General features: G+C 37.5%; 1 protein-coding gene across 1 annotated transcript in view; it reads right to left on the bottom strand.

The window, feature by feature from the left end:
- Nucleotides 1-24861, bottom strand: part of tspan17 (tetraspanin 17) — a 63227-nt gene extending 38366 nt beyond the window's left edge. The window contains exon 1 of the mRNA XM_049475278.1: nt 24214-24861. Within this exon, the coding sequence (XP_049331235.1) occupies nt 24214-24300 (87 nt within the window). The 5' untranslated portion in view covers nt 24301-24861. The remainder of the gene's footprint in view (nt 1-24213) is intronic.
- Nucleotides 24862-25173: the final 312 nt, after the last annotated feature.

The raw sequence follows: 25173 nt of genomic DNA, 5'->3' as shown, positions 1-25173 counted from the left end.
GCAGCTGCAGCTCCGACTAGTGGTTGGATGAGGAACTGCTAAATCTGAGGAAATGCTAAATCTGTCACAGCTCACAATTTTTGCTTTTATATTTATTAAGCCTTATTTCAGTATCAAACGTTTTGATCAAAGTTAATATAACTTGTACTTGATGTAATTTCTATTCACTTGAATAGTTTGGTTCTTGATTGATGGAGTTTTTGGATTTCATAACATGACAAATTAAAAGGATTTATGTTAATAGAGCAACAAGCAAACATTTTTCCATGCAACTGTAATATTTGATTGAATAAATAGTATATTGAGAGTTATTTAACATTAAGGAGTAATTACATTCATTTTATATTACATCTGGTTACATTTTCTTATATTTATAAGTTACATCTGGCCCTCAGAGGACAGCCAATATGTCAATGTGGCCCTCGGCAAAAATGAGTTTGAGACCCCTGCATTACACCTTCCCTTAACAATATTATACCTTCCCTTAACACTATTACACCTTTAACATTACACCTTCCCTTAACACTATTACACCTTTAACATTACCCCTTCCCTCAACACTATTACACCTTCCCTCAACACTATTACACCTTCCCTCAACACTATCACACCTTTCCATTACACCTTCCCTTAACATCATTATACTTTCATTAAGATTCTAGGTCCTGAGAGACAGCGGTGTGTCCTCCACGTCTTTGTGGTGCATGTTTGAGATGCTCCGAAGTATGAAGTCCTCGGTGGCTGTCCCGTCACATTTCATGACTCCATCTGCACAAGTAGAAAAAGACAAATTAGAAATCTCAGAAAATGTTGAAGATGGCCATTTATTTTTGTCCCACAACAAACTATTTTAAATTGCCTTATTTATGTAATATTCACATAAACTTACTTCTTCACACTATGGCTTAGCTAACGCTAAGCTAACGGCGGGAATACACATTTAACACCTGACGAGAATTATCGTGCCGTTTTAATTCTCACACATCATATTAAGCTATTTTAATTAATTTTTTCCCACAACAAACTATTTAAAATTGCCTTATTTATGTAATATTCACATAAACTTACTTCGTCATGCTATGGCTTAGCTAACGCTAAGCTAACGGCGGGAATACACATTTAACACCTGACCAGAATTATCGTGCTGTTTTAATTCTCACACATCATATTAAGCTATTTTAATAATTTTTTTCCCACAACAAACTATTTTAAATTGCCTTATTTATGTTATATTAACATAAACTTACTTCTTCATGCTATGGCTTAGCTAACGCTAAGCTAAAGGCAGGAATACACATTTAACACCTGACCAGAATTATCGTGCTGTTTTAATTCTCACACATCATATTAAGCTATTTTAATAAATGTTTTCCCACAACAAACTATTTTAAATTGCCTTATTTATGTTATATTAACATAAACTTACTTCTTCATGCTATGGCTTAGCTAACGCTAAGCTAAAGGCAGGAATACACATTTAACACCTGACCAGAATTATCGTGCTGTTTTAATTCTCACACATCATATTAAGCTATTTTAATTATTTTTTTCCCACAACAAACTATTTTAAATTGCCTTATTTATGTAATATTCACATAAACTTACTTCTTCATGCTATGGCTTAGCTAACGCTAAGCTAACGCTAAGCTAAAGGCGGGAATACACATTTAACACCTGACCAGAATTATCGCCGTTTTAATTCTCACACATCATATTAAGCTATTTTAATAAATGTTTTCCCACAACAAACTATTTTAAATTGCCTTATTTTTGTAATATTAACACAAACTTACTTCTTCAGGCTATTCAAAATGCACTTGATATTGCCCCCAGTTGCCTAGGTTAATTGTGGGTGCCACAAACTTATATAACTTAACGCTAGCTTAGCGAATTTAGCCAAAGACGGTTCTTTGATATAGCTTAGATTGGTTTATCAGCCTAGCTCTGGTTAGTGCATTGACTTAATGACCGGACAATGCTTCTACGTTAAAGCTTCGGTTACAGTAAATATTATTTGCATTACGGTCGTTCTCAAAAGTAATTCCAATTCCATTTTCACTATGGCCACTGTTTAGCTATCGTTAGCTAGCTAGCTAGTTAGCTAACTGCCTGGGAAGAGAGGCAACACCAGCAGGTTCAGATGATTTAAGACCACAGAGCTAAAACAACTAACACTACAAATACATTAACTTATACATATCGTCTTACCTTATAGCTTGGCAGCTGAGTCCGGTCCGGAGCGGAGCTGAGCTGAGTGAGCTGAACTGAACTGAATGAGCTGAGCTGAGCTGAGCTGAGCTACTGCAGCAGCCAAAAAATGTTGAGCGTGTTTTGCCTCGGCATATCAGAGTGGAGTTTATGATGACGTGCGGTCTCAGCAAATCAGAGTGGCGTTGACTGGTTGAAATCAACTTAACAATTTTCCACATACATTGCATTTCCAAATAAAAATAAAAACATACGTAAATAAATACCTACATTCGTTAATTAATTAAATAGATAAAAAATATAATACTCAAATAAATAATTAGAAATAAATGATGCTTAATCATAAATAATATATATTCATAGTGATTAACAATATTGATAACAACAATTTTGACATACATTTAAAAATAAATATATTCTTAAATAATGTTAATTTCCTGCACCTGTATTAGACGTCCCCATGACGTCCAAAAAAGTGACCTAGTCCGACGTTCAAATGTTTAACTGCATATTGACGTCCAAGTGGGGTCATAGTTAGACGTCCAAATAGTGGACCTAGTTTGCACGTCGTGTAGACGTACAGAATTGGTCTTGGACCGACCGACGCAATATAGACATGATCTTCACGTCCATAAGACGTCTAATGTTTAGTGGGTAAAGTATTTGCTGCTAACATTAGTCTTGGTTTTAGATACCACAAAAAAAAAAAATGATTCAGAGGTCTTGTGAAGTCCATGCCTTCAACAGGTCAGAGCTGTTAGAGTGGTTTTAATGTTATGGCTGAGTACTGTATTTTTCACTCTAGACGTCGCATTCAAAATCCTTTAATTTTCCCAAAAATCTTGAGGTGAGTATCATCGACCTATAGCCTGTTGCTAACCCCGGCTAGCATTAGCTGCTAACCACTCTAAGGCCTGTAGCCTGCTGCTAACTCCGGCTAGCACTGCTGAAGCAGGATTAGCAATAGCTGCTAACCACAGCGCTAGCTCTTTCGCAGTTCAAAGGTGAGTATTACTGGCTTGTAGCCTGCTGCCAACCCTGAATAGCACTACTGGAGCAGCATGAGCATTAGCCGCTAACCACAGCATTAGCTCTTTCGTCGTTCAGTATATATAGGCGAGTATATCGAACTGTAGCCTGCAGGTTTACTGTGTTAAAACAAGCTACGAGGGACAAACCACTAGTTAATATCGACCTGGTTTACAGGAATACTCAAGAGTTCCTCAGTGTAGAGCTGTTGGGCTGCATTAGCCGTTAGCCGCAGCTAGTCTTAGTGGAAATCTGGAAATCTAAACTTACTGTAAAAGAAATAGAAGCACTTTACTCACCCAAATAAACTGTTTTCAGGAAAGAAATCTGTGTAGGTTAACATCCAACACTTATTTTACTTTAAAAGAAAATGTTATTTTTAAGAATTACAGTTTTGTTTACTTAACTTAGCTTCGAGACCTGCTGGATTAAAAGGAAAACGTGGTGACATACCTGTTTCTTTTACTAGTGTCGCAAAATGCACCTTATAATCGTGTGCGCCTTATAGTGCAAAGAATACTGTATATGTGAATATCCACAGTAACCAGCTGTTGTTGGAAATCACATATGGATGTCAAGGTTACTGTACAAGTGTGGAATTTCGACTATATAGGCCACTGTGTAACCAAAGACCGAATCATTCTATGTGCAAACATACTCGGCCAATATAGTTCTGATTACTCTCACTTTCCTCCTTCATTCTTCACTTTCTCCCACACCACTCCACCCCCTCCATTCTCCAACCAGTGAAAGTATGGGGAAGTTGTAACGTGCGGTTTGTTGTGAGAGACGGCTTGTTGTGGAATTAAGAGAGACGCACACAGAGCTCGGCGTACATGATCTGATGTTGCTAATCTGATCGTCACGAGATCATCGAGATTAGACTCGGTGAGCTCAACAGCAGGGAGACGAATCGCCGCTGAAATTTACCTCGACTCAGAACTGAACTGATGTCTACGGGACGGCATTCCGTATTAGATAACAATCCCCTCACCACCAGCTGTGACTTACGTAACAGTGGCTTTTGACCTACCCTCAGGTTTCCAAGCATTGTTGTTCTCCACCAATCGCTTTACAGCAGGAGGTAAGCAGCTTTCAAAACCCTAACCACACCAGAACAACTCACTCAAACTCAGGAGGTCAATTTACCTCAACAGGTTCACTACAATTACAGAGCCATCGGTCATTAAACAGTCCATCAACCCCCTCCTCTTTACTCTTTACATTCATCACTGGCTTCATTACCAAATTCTGACCAAATATTACTAATGTGGTGGACAATTTTCAGGTGAGCTGGTATATCTAATGAGCTAGAATTTGTTGTTGTGGTAGTCTATATGTATCTGGTACACTGGTATTCACTCCTTGGTTTCTTTGGTTTTACTATGAGTGATTGAGCTACTGAGCTCTGAGTTTCCTCTTCTGGAGTCTCCATTGCTCCACCAGCCGCTCACGTTCAATAAAACTGAGCCGGATCCTCTTTTAGAGGCTGTACGTGTGACGTAAGTAGGTAAATATATAAAGTGTGACGTGGCCAGAAGACGAACTCCCACGAAAAGCGACCCAACACCCCAGTTTTTAGAATGAATATATTAGGCTTAGCACTGGTACCATTAAACACAATATTTTATCCGTTTCTCCACTCAGAAATTCTTGTGCTTTCAGTTTAGAAACAAAATAATATGGACTGCCACTTTGAAGATAGAGAGATCCATAAGATTTTTTTTTTCTGTATGATATATTGACCCAGAAATTATGCGATAGACCCAGAAATTATACGATAAACAATATTGTTTTGTCACTTTAAGACCATTGAATGCCACTGATATAATGAAAATATTATATCGTATACAATATATCGTGACACAGAAATATCATGATATTAAAAATCCATATCGTGATAATAGGGCTGTTCTGTCTTAAAAGTAGTCTATTATTTACTGTGAAGCTTTAAGTGTATTTATTGTATAATTGTTTTAGTTTGCAGTTTATATGCATGCACTAAATATTCTGCAATATTATTTGCTGCATTATATTATTTTATGCTATATTATTTATTTTGCCACATTATGATTATGCTGTTATGCTCTTATACTATACTCCTGAAATTAATTAATTATTTTTCTGTTTTCCTATATCACCAAGTATATTGTTATCGCAAAAATACCCTGAAATATCGTGATATTATTTTAGAGCCATATCGCCCACCCCTAAATAGCATAATAGAAAAGCAATTACAAGCCTTTTAAAGACAACAACATTTTAACTAATCATAGATTAGGAAAACATACAAATAAACACAAACAGTATCACGATGATCAAAACATCATCGAGAACATGTCCATTTATTGCACGATATGTCACTAATGTAATTATCATGACAGGCCTAGATAGCTATGCATCGGTATCAATCCCTTTTCTTTCAAAATACATGCTTAGCATTTTTCCAATAATTTAGCCGGCTTCTAAAACACTGATTGGTCCGTCTCTAATTTAGAAAATCTGCATTACAAAACTGCATGCTGACTTATCACAAAGTAATGCATAGAAAGTTTTAATCGTGGCATCTGACCTCGCCCATGATTGGTATCTCCTCCAACAACACTGATCAGTTCAACTCTCATAATAACAATAATGACAACATGCAGGTTGTTGTACTTCCTGTTCATTTAACGACTTCACGGGAAGAGCTTTAACCCTGCAGCAACGCCTTCAACCTTAATGAAGCTGTCAACGCCTATGCAAATGTGCTCTAGCTGTGTAAAATCCTGACAGGCTTTCCTCTATGATCCACACTGTGCGTCACTACTTACAGAAATATACGTGCAAATTCACACCATCCCTGATGAGAAGAATTCCTGTGATACTGCTCACGATTCAACAACAGCAGCTGCTTCCATTAATACTCTGCTAACCATATAGGGCTGGAAGATATTGTTGAAAAACAATGTGAAGTAATAAGTTCCAATGTTACCTAGGTGAACTATTTCTGAATGAAGTTAATCATCACTCCAGCAGCTCTATTTGGTCTGGCTAAAACAGACTCTGGTTCATTTGCAGTCTTCATACAGATTGTTTTAGGAGGTGTGAAAACATTAATCTCTCTCAGTTTGGTTCCAAACAAACCCTGGAGCAGATTGTTGGTGGTTAGAATGTGTTTTGGTCTTGGTCTTGACCCAACTATCAATATCCTCATTATTTAGCTAAACTGCTGTTCAGGTGCAGTTTGACCTGATTATTTACCCAGATAATAACTACAGCTATGAACAAATGCTGTCTTTTTTAGCTGATGTTCCATGCTAAGGTGTTTCATACTGAACGCTGTTCACGTCATGCCTACTGACGCAACTGTGTGGACACCATGCTACGCACTGAAAACACCGTGTTTGGGTGGTCCAGCACCCTGTGTTTGAGTGGTCTAGTGGACTAAGATGCTGCCACTGTAATTCAAAGATCGTCGGTTCGAATACTAATCATGCTGCGTGCCATCAGCAGCCAGAATCTGAGAGAACACAACTGATTATGCTCTCTCTGGGTGGGTAGATGGCGCTCTCTCCCCACGTCGCTCCAATGGTGATGTTGATCAGCACAAGGCATCTGTGAGCTGATGTATCGAAATCAAGTCGCTGTGCTTTTCTCCGAGAGCAATGGCAACACATTAATGCTACATTAGCGGCAGTTCAAAAAGAGGCGGTGACACTATGTGTTGAAGGAGGCATGTGCTATTCTTTTCTACCCTCCTTGTGATGGAGCATAAACGGAGTGTATGACAACGCTGCAGCAAATTTTCTGTGCTCATTGTTAATGTATCTTTATACTGCACAACTATAAAAATATTACAAATATATGCACTGGTCTCAAACACAGGACCTTCTTGCTGTATTTACTTTCTTGCTCTCCCAGGCTCTGACCAATCAGAGGAGACAAACACTCTTGCATGATTTGTTGGGGAGCATTTTGGTGCGTTTAGGTTTGTGCTTGTGTGAAAACAAAGCAAACAGAGAAGGGGGGAAAACGTTCTAAGTACCGAATTGTTTTTACACTATAAGGTGCATTGGATTATAAGGTGTATTATCAATGAACGCCACCTTCTGGTCTATTTTATACATAAGGCGCACCAGATTATAAGGCGCATTAAGCAACACTAGTAAGGAACAGGGGTGTCGCGATGTTTTCCTTCTAATTCAGCAGGTTTTACTGCTGGGTGGTGGGGGGGGGGGGATAACTTAGTTACGTTAAGGTAAGCTAAAGAAAAACAAAATTGTAATTCTTTTAAAGTTAAACAAGCAATGGATGTTAATCTACACAAATGTCTCTTCTGAAAAACCCTTTTTTGTAAGTAAAGTGGTTCTATTTATTTACACTAAGTTTAGATCCCCAAATTTCTCCAGCACTAAGGCTAGAGTATTAGCATTAGTCGCTTACCCCTTGTCGGCTAATGTCGCCCGACAGTGCTACACTGAGGAACCATGAGTGTTCCCTTAAGCTAGGGCGATATTAGCTAGGGGTTTGTCCAACGTAGGTTGTTTTAACACACAAAACAAACAGGCTACAGGTCAATAATACTCATCTCTGGATAGTGAAAGAGCTAGCGCTTAGTGGTTAGCGGCTAATGCTGCTCCAACAGTGCTAGTCGGGGTTATAGCAGTAGGCTACAGGCTGATAATACTCACCTCTGAATGGCGAAAGAGCTAGCGGTTAGCGGCTAATGCTAATGAAGCTCCAGTCTCGAGTCTCAGTGCTGGAGAATTAAACAATTCTGTATAATGCTGTATTTCAGTGGAGTGGCTTTACAGAAGACACACCGGATTATAAGGTGCATTGATGGTTTCTGAGAAAATTAAAGGATTTTAAGTGCACCATATAGCGCAGAAAATATGATAAACAAACTAATAAACTAATTCTGACAAGAGAAACAAACTACAGGTGTGAAAACGAGTGTTTAGAGACTGTATTTATCTTTGTATAGTTGCATTCAAACCATGAACATGAGGTCCAGAACAAAGCCCCTCATCTGGGTGCTTTATTAATCGATCAGGCTGTTCGGGGATGAGTCAAGGCTTTCACTACACGTGTGTTTTAGAGAGAGAGTGAGTCAGACTGGGGTTTGTGAGTGTATGAGGAGCATGCTGGGAAATGGCATGAACGCAGCGTCCCTCCCTAAGAAACAGAGAAAGAGGGGAAACAGACATGTGGCTTCCATCTGCCATCTGAACCTGGCGGATATGACTAGAGAAATACACACACACACGCATATATACACACTGATACACACACATACACATGCATAGTCATTTACTTTCCCTGACTGTGCACACGCACAACCTCACATTATCTGACAACACATTCTCTTTCTTGATACAAACCAACACACACACACACAAACACACACACACACACACACAGCTCCAGGGCTTTATCCCATGGGGACTCTGTTTGGGACAATAATGCTGCAGCACAATAGCTGAATTGAGCTCCGTAAGAGGAACGGGGCAGCGGTTTATTCTCCACGCTCATACACTCTGTAGGAGGGGCCCTCCTTCACACACACACACAAAAACACACACAAACACACACACACACACACACACACACACACAATATAACTGCAGGCCTGAAGACTGAACGAATGTAAACCATGACAGCAGAACTTTACAAAAGAAGCAAAAAACAAACACACTGCACTAATAAATTAACAAAACAAAAGTGAAACATGACAACGAGTACAAACTTTTGTCAAAAAGCTCATCGCTCCGTTCTCCCCAAGCATTTCACACTTTTAGCCGATGTTCTCAACAGTCTTACAATGCTAGTGAGAGAAGCATACCCTTGCCCAATCAAATAAATCTCTATTTTTACCATTAACACTTCATTAGTACAGTTGCGAGGGCACTGAGAACTTCAAATGTATGTTTTTTTTTTTTAAAACACTGTTTAAACATACAGTATATTAGGATACGAGACTTGAAATTCAGTTACCCCAGAATAGGGTAACAGATTGCAAAATGAACTTAGTGGAAATACATGAATTCCATAGCTGTTGATAAAATATCTCTATAATATTCATGTATTTTGTTATTTACTTTATTATTAATTAACTACTTTTTCATCATTTAATAAACTAAAATAGGCACGTTTATTTTTGTCTATTGCAATATTACAAAATCGACACTGAACATTTTTATTATTCCAGAAGACATACCAACATTTACCTCAGCAGTGCACATCTTCGACAGAACCGCTATTCTTAACATACTTTTACCCCATCCGTGCAATTTTAGCCATTACTGTACCTCATCAGTGCAATTTTAGTCACAACTGTACCTCATCAGTGCATTTTTACCTCATCAGTGCAATTTTAGTCATAACTGAACCTCATTAGTGCATTTTTACCTCATCAGTGCAATTTTAGTCATAACTGAACCTCATCAGTGCATTTTTACCTCATCAGTGCAATTTTAGTCATAACTGTACCTCATCAGTGCATTTTTACCTCATCAGTGCAATTTTAGTCATAACTGTACCTCATCAGTGTATTTTTACCTCATCAGTGCAATTTTAGTCATAACTGTACCTCATCAGTGCATTTTTACCTCATCAGTGCAATTTTAGTCATAACTGTACCTCATCAGTGCATTTTTACCTCATCAGTGCAATTTTAGTCATAACTGTACCTCATCAGTGCATTTTTACCTCATCAGTGCAATTTTAGTCATAACTGTACCTCATCAGTGCATTTTTACCTCATCAGTGCAATTTTAGTCATAACTGTACCTCATCAGTGCATTTTTACCTCATCAGTGCAATTTTAGTCATAACTGTACCTCATCAGTGCATTTTTACCTCATCAGTGCAATTTTAGTCATAACTGTACCTCATCAGTGCATTTTTACCTCATCAGTGCAATTTTAGTCATGACTGTACCTCATCAGTGCATTTTTACCTCATCAGTGCAATTTTAGTCATGACTGTACCTCATCAGTGCATTTTTACCTCATCAGTGCAATTTTAGTCATAACTGTACCTCATCAGTGCATTTTTACCTCATCAGTGCAATTTTAGTCATAACTGTACCTCATCAGTGCATTTTTACCTCATCAGTGCAATTTTAGTCATAACTGTACCTCATCAGTGCATTTTTACCTCATCAGTGCAATTTTAGTCATAACTGTACCTCATCAGTGCATTTTTACCTCATCAGTGCAATTTTAGTCATAACTGTACCTCATCAGTGCATTTTTACCTCATCAGTGCAATTTTAGTCATAACTGTACCTCATCAGTGCATTTTTACCTCATCAGTGCAATTTTAGTCATAACTGTACCTCATCAGTGCATTTTTACCTCATCAGTGCAATTTTAGTCATAACTGTACCTCATCAGTGCATTTTTACCTCATCAGTGCAATTTTAGTCATAACTGTACCTCATCAGTGCATTTTTACCTCATCAGTGCAATTTTAGTCATAACTGTACCTCATCAGTGCATTTTTACCTCATCAGTGCAATTTTAGTCATAACTGTACCTCATCAGTGCATTTTTACCTCATCAGTGCAATTTTAGTCATAACTGTACCTCATCAGTGCATTTTTTACCTCATCAGTGCAATTTTAGTCATAACTGTACCTCATCAGTGCATTTTTACCTCATCAGTGCAATTTTAGTCATAACTGTACCTAGTGCTGGACGATATGGCCAAAATTCATATCACGATATATTCCTTAATTTCGGTCGATACGATATAATTTCGATATCGATATAAATACTTAGAAGGCCACAGAAAACTGCGAAGAATCCCTGCAATGGAAATATGTACCTACTACTGTCTGAAAATTTAATTTAAGTCTTTGAAACCTCCTTTCTCTAAAACATTATAATACTTAAGAAATAAAAAATAGTCAAGATAAATCAATGCTCAATTTTATTTGCATATAGCAAAATAAAAACACGACATCCCTGTCAAACATAAGCCTATATAACTATTACCAATAAAAATAACTTTAAATTAGGACAGAAGCAGAGCTTCTTATTCTTTTGTAAACAAATTTAACAGATCAAAACAAAAGTGTTTCAACTAGGATAAAGAATAAAAGAAGCCTTTATATACATAAAAGCAACAAGATTTTCCCGTCAAATAAACAAACCTATAGGCTTTATCGACTATAAATAACTTAGTTACAATATAAGCTACAAAAGTGCTTCAGCCAAAATACAACTCTTTATAAACATAAAAGGAACATGATATCCCCGTCAAATAAACAAACCTAAAGGATTCATAAACTTTAAATAACTTAAATAACTTACAACATAAGCTATAAAAGTGCTTCAGCCAGTATAAGGAAAATATTGTATGTAGTGGAACTGATTGAGGTGGTGGAACAGATTAGATGTTTTAACGTTACCGCTGCTGGTCGGCTCCACTCTCCGGCACAATTTGCAGCAAACTGAAGTTTAGCAGACCTTTGAGAGTTGAACCAAATCCTCACCACTGAATTAGACCTCCCTCCTTCAATTGATCACTTGTGGAAGCGGCAGGGGCATTCATTTTGCATCAAAAATGCAAAAAAAAAGGCTCAAAAAAGGCTGACCGAGAGGACCCGCGACTGACCGCTGACCGAGCGGACCCGTGGGTGGACCGAGCGGACCAGAGGCTGACCGAGCGGACCCGTGGGCGGACCGAGCGGACCCGAGGCTAGGCTAGGCTAGGCTCGGCTTGGCTTGGTTCCGCTCCGTTCCACTCCAGCGCGGAGCATTTCAGATGCGAACCGAGCCTACCTTAGCCTTGGATCCGCTCGTCCCGGCTCCGTTTGGCTCCAGCGCGAGGCATTTTAGATGCGTAGCGGACCCGAGCCTAGCCTAGCCTAGCCAAATCTAGCCTAGCCTAGCCTATCTGGCTACGTGCCTATGTGATTACATCATCACGCACAGAGATAGTCCAGCTACGGAGGCTGATTGTGTTCAGCTGTGCGGCGAGCTGACGCCAGTAAAACGCCTGTCCGTGACAGATTCTGTAAATAATACATATCGATATACCACAAAAATGATATCACCGTTATTGAAACATTTCTTATCGCGATAAATACCGATATCGAATTATTGTCCAGGCCTAACTGTACCTCATCAGTGCATTTTTACCTCATCAGTGCAATTTTAGTCATAACTGTACCTCATCAGTGCATTTTTACCTCATCAGTGCAATTTTAGTCATAACTGTACCTCATCAGTGCATTTTTACCTCATCAGTGCAATTTTAGTCATAACTGTACCTCATCAGTGCATTTTTTACCTCATCAGTGCAATTTTAGTCATAACTGTACCTCATCAGTGCATTTTTACCTCATCAGTGCAATTTTAGTCATAACTGTACCTCATCAGTGCATTTTTACCTCATCAGTGCAATTTTAGTCATAACTGTACCTCATCAGTGCATTTTTACCTCATCAGTGCAATTTTAGTCATAACTGTACCTCATCAGTGCATTTTTACCTCATCAGTGCAATTTTAGTCATAACTGTACCTCATCAGTGCATTTTTTACCTCATCAGTGCAATTTTAGTCATAACTGTACCTCATCAGTGCAGTTATAGTCACAACTTTACCTTATTAGAGCAATTTTAGTCATAACTGTACATCATTAGTGTAGTAATAAGTAGGATAGGGGAACAGAGTGCAAAATGAATTTAGTGGAAATGCATTAATTCCAGCTGTTGCTAAAAATCTCTCTTTAATATCCACACATTTTTATTATCTTATTGTTATTCATTAGCCACTTTATCATTGACTAAACTAAAATAAGCTAAATGTATTATCGTCTATTGCAAACAAATTAACATTGAACATATTTATCATCCCAGAAGGCATACCAACATTAATCTCAGTGCTCTTCTAGTCACACATTGACCACAGAACTGCTATTCTAAACATAACTCTACCTCATCAGTGCAACTTTAGTCAAAACAGTACATCGTCAATGCAATTTTAGTAATAAGAATACCTCATCAGTGGAATTTTAGTCACAATTGCACCTCATTAGTGATATTTTAATTACAACTGTACCTCATTAGCATACTTTTAGTCACACTGTACCTCATTAGTGCAATTTTAGTCACACTGTACCTTATCAGTATAATTTTAGTCATAACCGTACCTCATTAGTGCAATTTGTAATAACTGTACTCAACAGTGCTGCTCTAAATCACAAATTTCCCTCAGTAGTGTTACTTCAGTCACATGTAACTTCATATTTACGCAGAGAAAGACAGCCAGTTCATCAGCTAACTTTACTTCTACCCTAGCTCTAAACAAATTTGTGAAGGGACTGGGGGACAGGACACTGATACCAAATAAGATATGTTATAAGCTGACTGTGTATAAACAGTGTTTTTATTAAACTACCAGTGACCTTTCAAAGTTCTCTGTGCGCTTGCAATTCTGTTTAATGGTAAAAATAGTGATTTCTTAGCATGGGTAACACTACGCTTCCATCACTAGCATATTGTAAGCCTGTTGGGAACATTGGAGCTCGACCCTGCCAGCATTGCTTATGGCAGCACTCTGATAGCTACTCTCTCATATTGTCAAAAAATGCATGTGCAAAGTGTGTCCTCCTGGTTTATGGCAAATTACACTATTCGTATGTAGGGAGACACCATGCAAAATGCTGTTTTAACTACTGCAAATAATAATTAACCATTCCTCAACAAACCCTTACACTGAAAGACTGTTTACTGCTTGCACTGTTTACAATGACTACATTCTAATAATATTTTGTTGTAAGAGGTGCCAAATTAGTCCCTGAAGATTTTTCAGGAACCCCCTTTTAATGATGAGCATATTAAAGATGGGAGGAACCTTTAAAAAGATCTAAGTTTGGGTGATTTCATGGAGGAGAGGCTGTGTGAAATTTTTTTTTCGGTTGTTTTTCGGTAAGCTGGCTAATGCAGATGGAACATTACTATTAGGAAGCCAAATATTACGTCTGTATTTATGAGCAGATCAATCACTGACTATGCCGGGGCTTCTTTTATCACTGTGGGGGGATTCCCAGTAGTGGCATGTCGTATTTCTGTAATAACTGTTCGGTGTAAAAGAGAACAACGGTGGTCATCAAGACAGAAAGTATAATCAGAACTGTGAATGGGGTCAGACCAATCAGGCAATAATGTGATAAGATGACAGCAGTGATCAGATTATGAACAGATTTCTGACTGCATGTAAACACACTCAGTGCTAAAGATGTGCACATGGGGCTAATCAGAGCTGTTAGTACAACAGAAACCATCAGGGAACTCCAGCAGCTCCTGCATGCTTCTAAACACAAAAAGCTCAATTACAGACGCGGCCAAGAGAGCCATTAGCCTCCACTGTAACAAACAGCCTGAAACTCCTGACCTGAAGCAGTGGAAACGCTACACTGCAGGACTGATCAGGTTCCAGCTAGATAATAGTAGTGGTACAACAGTACTGGGAACTGTTCAATCACTGTTTCTTTCTCTGAAATCAATGGTATCAAAAAAAGACAGTATATCCTCCTTTTGCTGGGAGTAACTGTCTCTACTATCCAGAGAAAGCTTACTAACTTTCTACTATATTTTAGTAGCATATTTTGCTATAAGGATTTGATGTAATTTAGCATGATTAGTGAGGTCAGGATGTGCAGGGTGATCACAAACCCACCTCACCACCAACTCCCCAATTTATTCCAAAAGAAAAGGATGGAGCTCCATCATTACAGAGATCACAGCCCCTCCACTGATCCACAAATTAATACTGGGAAAATTATACCTCTCTAGCCCAGAATTGACAGTTACAGGTACTTTTTAAGATCTTTTAAGACCATTTTCAGTGACATTTTAGAGTTCTTTCTATTAAGATAAAACTCAGCCTGTGTAGAATTGTGTGATGGCTTGAGTCCACTAATGCTTTTCATGGTGAGCTGTTGTTTTTCTGGCTTGGCGTGAGACTCGAGCCCCTTCGCATACAAGGTCCTCAACTGGATGATATTCTTGCATAGTTTGCAGCGAGCTTCATATTGATCATAAACAATAACTGGTTGCAACCAACTGTGACAAACTCAGTTGTCAAACCACGTCTTATTGAAACACGCTCTCCAATGTTTTCCCCTACAGAACTACTAGCCAAATGAACAACTGAGGCATTACTCTGGGGACTAAGGCAGTAGAGGCATTACTTTGGGGACTGAAGCAGTAGATAATCACAGACAGATTTGGAGGGCAGATAGTAAATTAAAGGCAGTAGAGGCATTAATCTAGGGACAGAGGCAGGAGAGGCTTTACTTTGGAGACTGAGGCATGAGAGGCGTTACTTTGGGGACTGAGACAGCAGATATCCATAGAAAGATTAGGAGGGCAGACTGCAATAGATGTGATACTCTGGAAACTGAGGCAGTAGAGGCATTACTCTGGGGACAGGGGCAGTAGAGGCATTACTCTGGGGACAGGGGCAGTAGAGGCATTACTCTGGGGACAGGGGCAGTAGAGGCATTACTCTGGGGACAGGGGCAGTAGAGGCATTACTCTGGGGACTGAAGCAGTAGATAAATACAGATGGATTAGGAGAGCAGATAGTAAATGAAGGGCAGTAGAGGCATTCCTTTTGGCACAGAGGCAGTAGAGGCGTTACTCTGGAGACTGAGGCATGAAAGGCGTTACTTTGTGGACTGAGGCAGTAGATATTCAAGGATATTCAAGGAGTGCTGGTAGTGGGCAAAATTCATGGGATACATGGTTTGGGAACGCATACACCTGTATATGTTGTAAGGTGTTATCTTGTGAGTGAGGTTGAACGCTAGTTAGCATTCTCATGGCAAGGTGAGGTGAATTTTGGGAGTTGGAGTGAGGTCTGACAGTGGGTGTCGAAGTATGGGATGTTCCATTACTGACATTTTAGTGAAGGTATTTACCATTCCTCAATTATGTGTGAACCGGTAATACATCAAAGAAGGCTAATACATATTACCACCCACAGTGGACAGTGCAGCACAGTGGGTGGTAATTGTGAGATTATGACAGGTTGCTTCTGGATAGAATTGTCCATACAAACAGACAAACAACAGAACATGCAGAAACCACAACTACATTCAATGCAGGAGGCCACACATGCACATCATGGCAAAAGTCATGGGAAACGACACTAGTCCCCATCTCATGACCTCTAGCATGTCAGTATATGTGTGTGTTTTCTGGCATTGCAGGAAAAGATGTACAGTATCTATAGGGCTTTTGTATACGTATGTGTATATAAATATATAAATAAACCACAGTCAATCATGCTTATATCATCACATGCTTATGGGATTTTCATGCCTGTTTATGTGAATGCGAGATTCCCAGTAATCACCCATTGAAAAGCTGCAAGTCTGAATGACCCAAAGCCCAACCAAGGGTCATCCATTCAAGTGTGAACTTAAACAGATACTGTGATTCATATTTTATTTAAGTGAACAGCAAGAGACAAAGTACAGATTCAAGTATAGATATACATTAAAAACTTTGAACACACCTTAAATGCGGTGTTCTTTTTTATTATTTTAAAATCGGATGCATTGCAGATTAATACTAAAGTCATCCAAACTATAAAAACCTAAAATATGGAATTATTAAGTAAACCAAAAAAAAAAAGTGTTAAACAAACCAGAATATATTTTATATTTTAGATTCTTCTAAGTAGCATCTTTTAGGTTTTGCACATCTTGACTGGATTTTCTCAGTCAGTTTTATGAAGTAGAGTCACCTGGAATTCAGGCTTTCAGTTAACAGCTGTGCTGAACTCATCAAGAGTTAATTACTTGAATTTCTTGTCTCTTAAAGTGTTTGAGAGCATCAGTTGTAAAGTAGTGAAGAGGTAGAGTTACAGGTATACAGTGAATAGTGAATATTTGAGTAATGTTCTAATACATATTATGAGAAGAACTACTCAACTAAAGCCCTAATTGGATGGGATTAGTTTCTTAGGGGGGTCTGGGGTAGCTTTCTCTTTTATGAGGGGTCCTCTGTGATTTTATTCCCATCCAGAACGACCATGTATGTGTTTTTCTCAGATGTCCTCTGAAAAAAATTACAGGCTGAATTATCTACTGTTTTTCATTCAAATCTGTGGTCCTCTGATAATTGTATTCTCGTCCGGAGTTTCGTCACCTCACATTCAGCTATGAAAAAGCTATTCGTTTAGATCCACGTAAACACAACAGCGAGTGAAAATGGAGGAGCTACTGAACGTGATGTCGTGACTGAGAACGCCAAAAAACTCACTGATCCTCCATTTTTTGCAATTGAAATCCGGATGCAAGAGTTTTATCACTGAGTAGAGGTGTGAAATATATATATTTTTTTTTACAGCCCCCCCCCCCCCCCCCCGAGAAACGACTCCTGTCCAGATAGCGCTTAAGAACAGAAAAATTACTTCAAGAAATGAAGGTCACTCAATCTGAAACATTGCAGTCACAAAGAACTTCAAAAACATTAAGATGAAACTGGCTCTCATCAGGACTCATCAAAAAAGGAAGAGCAAAAGTTTCATCAAAGTTTCCAACAAACAGCTCCACCAATAACAGCACCTAAATGTTTCTTTACATAGTATTTTGGTTTGTTTAACACTTTTTAGTTACTACATGATTCATTATGTGTTCCTTTACAGTCTGGATCACTTCAATATTCAATTACTATGTAGCATAAAATAAGTAAAATAAAAAAAAAACACATTGGTTGAAAAGATGTGTCTAAACTTTTTGTACTTTTTTGTAAGTTTTTGTAATTGCTGCTACAGTTATTATCTGTTTATCTATACAGCATCTCCAGGAGATCATTTGGCACGAGGCCATCCACATAAAGCTAGCTGATCTCCATCCGTGAGACAATGTCTTCATTTTCCTTCAACAAAGGAAGCATTTGCTGGCAGGCAGCATTAATGAGTGGTGGGGGTGGTAATCAGCATCACGCCTTCCAGAGGGGGTTACTCACCAAGCCCACACAACAGACACCATTCATCACCCAACAACAGGAGACAACACCGCACGCTAGCCGGAATTTACAACACTGCTCTCCTGCAGCAGAGCCAGGGATTTCTCCTGTACACTGACTCAGATCACACACCCAGCTAAGATAAGACTCTCATAATCCATTAAGATGATAATATTTTCCAGTAAAATATTCCACCTACCCAGCTAGAGCATCCCTGACTGTCTGAAGGTTTAGCTTATGAAGCTTTTCAAAATGTTCCGGTGAACATAGGCCTGTTACAATAACTGATTTTGTGTGTACCCTATATTGTCCTAGAAATATCATATTTTTCGCACTGTAAGGTGCACTTAAAATCCTTTCATTTTCCCAAAAAATGTCAGTGCGCCTTATGAATGAATTTTACTAAGCGCTAGTTAGCCCTTCACCCTTCAGAGGCGAGTATATCTGACTCCTAACCTCGACTAGCACTGCTGGAGCAGCATTAGCATTACTCGCTAACTGCGCTAAGCGCTAGTTAGTTCGTGTGCCATTCAGAGGCGAGTAAATCGGATTGTAGCTTGCTGCTAACCCCGACTAGCACTGCTGGAGCAGTATTAGCATTACCCGTTAACCGCAGTAAGCGCTAGTTATCTCTTTTGCTGTTCAGAGGGGAAATATCGCACTGTACCCTTCCCATTTACAGTGTTAAAACAAGCTACCCAAAATGAACGGCTAGCTAATACTGCCCGCGGTTACTGGAACACTCAGGGTTCCTCAGTGTAGCGCTGCCTGGCTAGCCTTAGCAGAAATCCGGAAATCTAAGCTTACTGTAGATAAATGGACGCGCTTCACTCACCCAAATAAACAGTTTTTAGAGAAGAAATCTGTGTAGATTAACATCCAGCACTCATTTGACTTTAAAAACAATGCACCTTATAATCTGGTGCACCTTGTGTATGAAAATAGACAGAAAATAGAAATGTATTGATGGTGCGCCTTATAATCCGGTGAGCTTTATAGTGTAAAAAAAAAATACGGATTGTGATAAATGATAGTCATTTTAAGAATGTCAATTTTATGCTATTTATACCTATGGTAATTATCTGGGTAATTAATCAAGTTAAACTGCACCTGTACAGCTTGATAGTTGTGTCAACTTGAGACTGGATCAAGCTTTTCACCAGAAACTAACTGTTCCAGAGTTGGTTTGGAACCGAACCGAGACCACCTCCTCTCACAGGTCTCAGTGCACAATCAATACTGAATCAAATTAAATCAAATTGAAGTCCAAAATGGCATTTTTGAGTGTGGAATATGGAGCTAGACTAGTGTTTATTTTCTCCATTAAAGCTCTCAGTTAAACTCTGTAACTAAGAACATTACAATATTCTCATTAGTAAAGCATCAAAACGACACTCGAATTATAAAACGCTAGAAATGCCTAGTCTAAATCTAATCTGCCAGACCTATTTGATATTCTCTATTAAATTGCTATCGAATCTGATTGAATCTAATTATACACTATCTAATAAAAAAATTATTTGGGACCTTGTAAATTCCGATTTACTCATAAATGGAGGAAAATGAACAAAAATGCATTTATATTAGTGTGGTAGTCAATTCTCACTTAAACATTCTGCTCTTCAAAAAATAAATAATTTAGGGCTGTAATGATTAGTCGATATAATCTAAACAATGTCGATTACTTACATTTGTCGACTAATCGTTAATTCATAACAGTACTGCATTACACAAAGTGCTGGGGACAGAAACTTTGTTTACAGTCAACATGATCTGTGTCTCTAAAAGTGCTTAAACACAACAGATTACATATTTACTTACTAAATATCAGAACTTTCCCAACATTTAATCAACATCTGGCTATTTAAATGGCTTTTACATCTCATGCATAGCTGTTTCTGTTCTATTCAGAGGTGGAGGACATGGAAGAAATAATCGTTGACTAATCAACTAATTGAAAGAATAATTAGATTAGTCGACTACCAAAATAATCATTTGTTGGAGCCCTAAAATAAATAAATGTTTAAAAAACATTAATAAAACCTTAATAAATGTTGTCTTGAAATAAACCTATACTAAGACTTACATAAGTAAAAGTGTACCAACAGCACAGAACCACATCCTAACTGCATTTTCCTCAGCTGGCAGTTCCGTTAGTGAAAGCACGATCTCCCAGCGGCCGAATCTGGAACTGGACATGGAAATGGACACATCTGGAAAATCGTTTTGACGCCGGCGGTGGAAACGGCTCGGGTTTGACGAAGTGCTGCGTTACCTGCTGCAGCACATCATCATTCCAGAGAAAATACAATAACAGGGATTATGATAATACGGATTATCTGAAGGGGCTTCTTACAGCAAAGCTCCGCCGTGCCTCTGAACTCTGCCTGGATAATCCAGTTTCAAGCAGACGCAACTAATTTCTCAGCAGAGCTGCCAAAGGTTGGAAATAGAAAGGTTAAGGTTAATCTGGAGCCTCCACTTCACCCCAGACAGACACTTTCTAATCCATTTACAGCTGAACCGGCAGAATAACTCGCTGTCTGCTCCAATACCACAGTATAGAAGAACATTTACACCCCCCACTGATCTACAGGCTGCTGGGGTACACGCTGAATTATCTCAGAGGATGTCCTGTTTGGACACGCGTAAAGCCTGGTCTGGTGGAAGTGTCCTCTCACCCGGGGACCCAATCCAGTCTGTCTCAGCCATGCTACCATCTAATTTCCACAAGAACAGAGAGGAAACAAAAAATAACGCAGCTAAAAAGGAACTAAAATAAATAAATAAATGCATAATTAAAATTCTGCTTTAAGTAACTGCTTCAAAATTCTCAAGAACAGTGAGAATGATGCTGAATTCGCCATCTAAAATAAAATAATCCAATTTTCTTTCTTATTATTAAGCAAACAGCTTTCTCATTATTTTGAGATACTAAGTCGTTGTTTTGAGATAGTAAGACATTTTGAGATACTAAATTGTTATTTTGAGATGGTAAGCCATTATTTTAAGAGAGTAATTCATTACTTTGAGATAGTAAGTCGTTATTTTAAGATACTAAGTCGTTGTTTTGAGAAAGAAAGTCATTATTTTGAGATAGTAAGTCATGGTATGATACTATCCCATTATTTTGAAACAGTAAGTTATAATTTTGTGATAGTAAGTCATTATTTTGAGATGGTAAGTCGTTATTTTGAGATAGTAATTCATTATTTTAAGATAGTAATTCATCATTTTGAGATAGTAAGTCGTTATTTTAAGACAGTAATTCATTGTTTTGAGACACTAAGTCATTATTTTGAAATAGTATCTCATTATTTTAAGATAGTTAATAATTATTTTGAGATAGAAAGTCATTGTTTGATACGATCCTATTATTTTGAGATAGTGAGTCATTATTTTGAGATGTTTGATAATATCTCATTATTTTAAGATAGTAATTTATTATTTTGAGATAGTAAGTCATGATGTTTGATAATATCTGATTATTTTGAGATACTAGGTCATTATTTTGAGATAGTAAGATTTTGAGATGACCCACATGTCCGACTTTTTGCCAGTAATAAACCTGGTATGATTTAAAAACAATCCCTTATAGATTATATACAAAAATATAGCCAGCATACACCCCTACCTCTTCTGCCAAAAGAAAAAAAAACAACACAAAACAAAAATATAACCCTTTTTCTGATCCAAGATACATCTGGAAGCACAGGAAATGGAATAAATGGAAACATGTAAAGAAAGTATCTCTCAATTTCTACTGTATTATAAAACAGGGGAGGTAAAAAAAAAATATTAATTTGTATTCAGATGGGTTAATTTAACAATGTAGTGCTTGTAGTAAAATTTTATTACAGTTATCAGTTGAGAAGCGAAAGAAGTAAAATGGCAAAAAAAAAAAAAAAAAACTTTCAAGCGAATGTTTAAATCGACTCTTGTTCACTACAAATTTTAACTACTAAATTAAATTGCTTTTCTTTTAAAATAATTGTGGAAAAAGTGGCAAAATGAATAAAAACCTGCAAAATCTGTGAACAAAATAACATTTTCTATCTATATATCTAGATATATCTATCTAAATTATGTCTAAATCGTGCGTCATTTGCTTTTATCTGGTGTTCAGTTTCACAGTGAACGTTTGAGTGTGTTTATAGCACAGTAAATCTAAGTGTATCATAAAATCACATTGACAAGTCTAGACAAGCTGAAGAAGAGCAGGATGCTCTTTTACCAGGTTGAGAAAAGAGCATAGGGTTGATGATCTGGTTCCAGTGGTATGTGTCAAAGGGTTGGATCTACGTGTTAGGCAGCAAGTGAACAGTCAGTACTTGAAGTTGATGTGTAAGAATCTGAGACACCAAAACCAAACTGTGAATATTTGTATCTTAACTTTGATAGTAGCTAAATTACAAAATTACAAAAGAAATTAGCTAAAGGCTAAATCCGCAGCTATTTATGAACATTTCATACATTTTTCAAAACTGAATTAATTAAACAGCTTAAGTGTATTTTGTGTTTTGCTTTCCAAAGAAAATGCAATTATAAAACTACAGTTTAAAAATATTTATTTACGTTTAACATTAACATAAACTTCCCAGTAAATATATCAACAAAGTGAAATATTGTCTGCTATGAACAAATCAGTCTTTTTACTTATTCAGCTAATACAGCGTTTTTTTTGCACTTTCTGGACAAAAATTCAGTGCATCCTTATTTATACTCAATAATTCATTAACCCTCCTGTTATGCTCCGGGTCAATTTGACCCGTTTTAAAGTTTGAAGATCTAGAAAAAATAGTTTAAAGTATTTTTCAGTATGAACCTTCTTCTGCTTGCCTTAATTAGTGTAATCAACAAATAATATGAAAATGGTTCATCTCACATATTACAACATATTACCACCCCCTGCAAAAACTACAACTAAATTGCAATGCTATGTTTCAATGTTATGTAAAACTACTGTTTTATATGTTGGTCTTTCAAAAGTAAGGAACACCATTGCACTTAATATTGATAGAATAATTAGTAATGGAGTTAGTAAAAAAATATTTACACAGCTTGAAAGGATTTTTTTGTTTGTTTCAGATATCTTTTGGATAATTAAACATGAACGGGTCAAATTAACCCCGGAATACCATTGCTGTCCCCGACAAATGAACATAACAGGAGGGTATAATATAGACATAAACACACATTACTGCATAGCAATATTATTTACAGACTTGAATTTTTATTTTGTTGCAGGAGTGTATTATGGAAATATCATATATCTTTTCTCATATCTCCAAGAATATTATTATATATTATTTAAGGGCCATATCGTCCACCTCTAATCTCGTAATAGTGTTTATATCTTTAATATTAATCTATAATGTAGAAATTAATTAAATAAAGAAAAAATAGTAGAACATTGAATAAATAGGTGTGTGTTAGTGGTGGGCCATATTATATCGTATACAATATATCGTGACACAGAAATATCGTGATATTAAAAATCCATATCGTGATAATAGGGCTGTTCTGTCTTAAAAGTAGTCTATTATTTACTGTGAAGCTTCAGGTGTATTATTGTATAATTGTTTAAATATTCTGCAATATTATTTGCTGCATTATATTATTGTATGCTATATTATTTATTTTGCCACATTATGATTATACTGTTAAACTATTATACTTTATTCCTGCAATCATTGAATTATTTTTCTGTTTTAATAATATCGCCAAGTATATCGTTATTGCAAAAATACCCTGAAATATCGTGATATTATTTTAGAGCCATATCGCCCACCCCTACTAGTGTGTGTCCAAACTTTTAGTAACTGGTACTGTATATTGTAGAGCTGCTTTTTAAAATTATTAGTTCACATTTGAACATATTCATCAGTAGAAAAATAGAAAACCAACCACAGAAAGCATACTAATTACACAGCTCATATCAGACATGAGAAAAAACACACATTATTATATAGTAATATTAATTTTAGTTAAAGACTTACCCAGAATATGATGTTGAATCCGAATAGAAAGTATTTCACACAGCAGCTCACTTCAGCTCCTTTAAAATGCTGGTGTTTTCTACTCATCCTGAGTTAAACTTCCAACTAACTCACTAAACAGCTTAAGTCACTTCCTCCAGGGCTCTCTGTCCTACAGATTACCAGCTTTAAACCCGTCCTCAGCCCGCAATAACACGACTTAAAGGCAGGAACCCGGTCCAGTAACGGCAGATACATTCAGAGTGTCTGATTCAGAGGCTCAGAACTCGCTTAAATCAGCCTTTAGAGCAGCTGGAGTTCAGATCAACCAGCTCAGCCAAGCCAGCTCAGCTAACTAAGCTAACTATAACTAGCTAACAACAACAACAACAACAACCACCACAACAGAACCAGCAACAGCAGCAGCAGCAGCTCAGCGCCCTCTCCTCCTCCTCCTCCACACTCACACAGCGGGCTAAAACTCCTCACACAGCCCCGAACACACAGCCGAACCGAGCCAGAACCGCTGCCCGAACCCGCCCGACCCGCTGACACCCGGCTCTCCGCTCTTTAACCTTGTTTTAAACGTCCCGAACACAACAACACACCATCCACATCCATTAAAGCAGCAGCAGCAGCAGCGATACTGAGACACCAACACCACCACCACCACCACCGTTAAACATGGCAGCAGCGCCGGCCTTCAAAATAAAAGTCCTCCCCACACACTCACATACCCTCAGACTCTAAATAATACAGCAAGATAAAGTCATAAAGTCTATAAATAAAAGTCTATAAATAAATAAAGATATAAATAAATAAATAAATGTAATATATTGTAACATATTTTTATTTTTTAAAATTGTTTTAATGTATTTAATATTAATCTACAATGTAGAAAATAAATAAAATAAATAAAGAATAAAGAAAAACAGTAAATGAGAAGGTGTGTCCATACTTTTGCCTGGTACTGTACATGAT

Source organism: Astyanax mexicanus, chromosome 2 (genome assembly GCF_023375975.1).
Source record: "Astyanax mexicanus isolate ESR-SI-001 chromosome 2, AstMex3_surface, whole genome shotgun sequence".
NCBI lineage: Eukaryota > Metazoa > Chordata > Actinopteri > Characiformes > Acestrorhamphidae > Astyanax > Astyanax mexicanus.
Note: the sequence above shows the minus strand (reverse complement) of the source record. Positions and strands in the feature narration are given on the sequence as shown.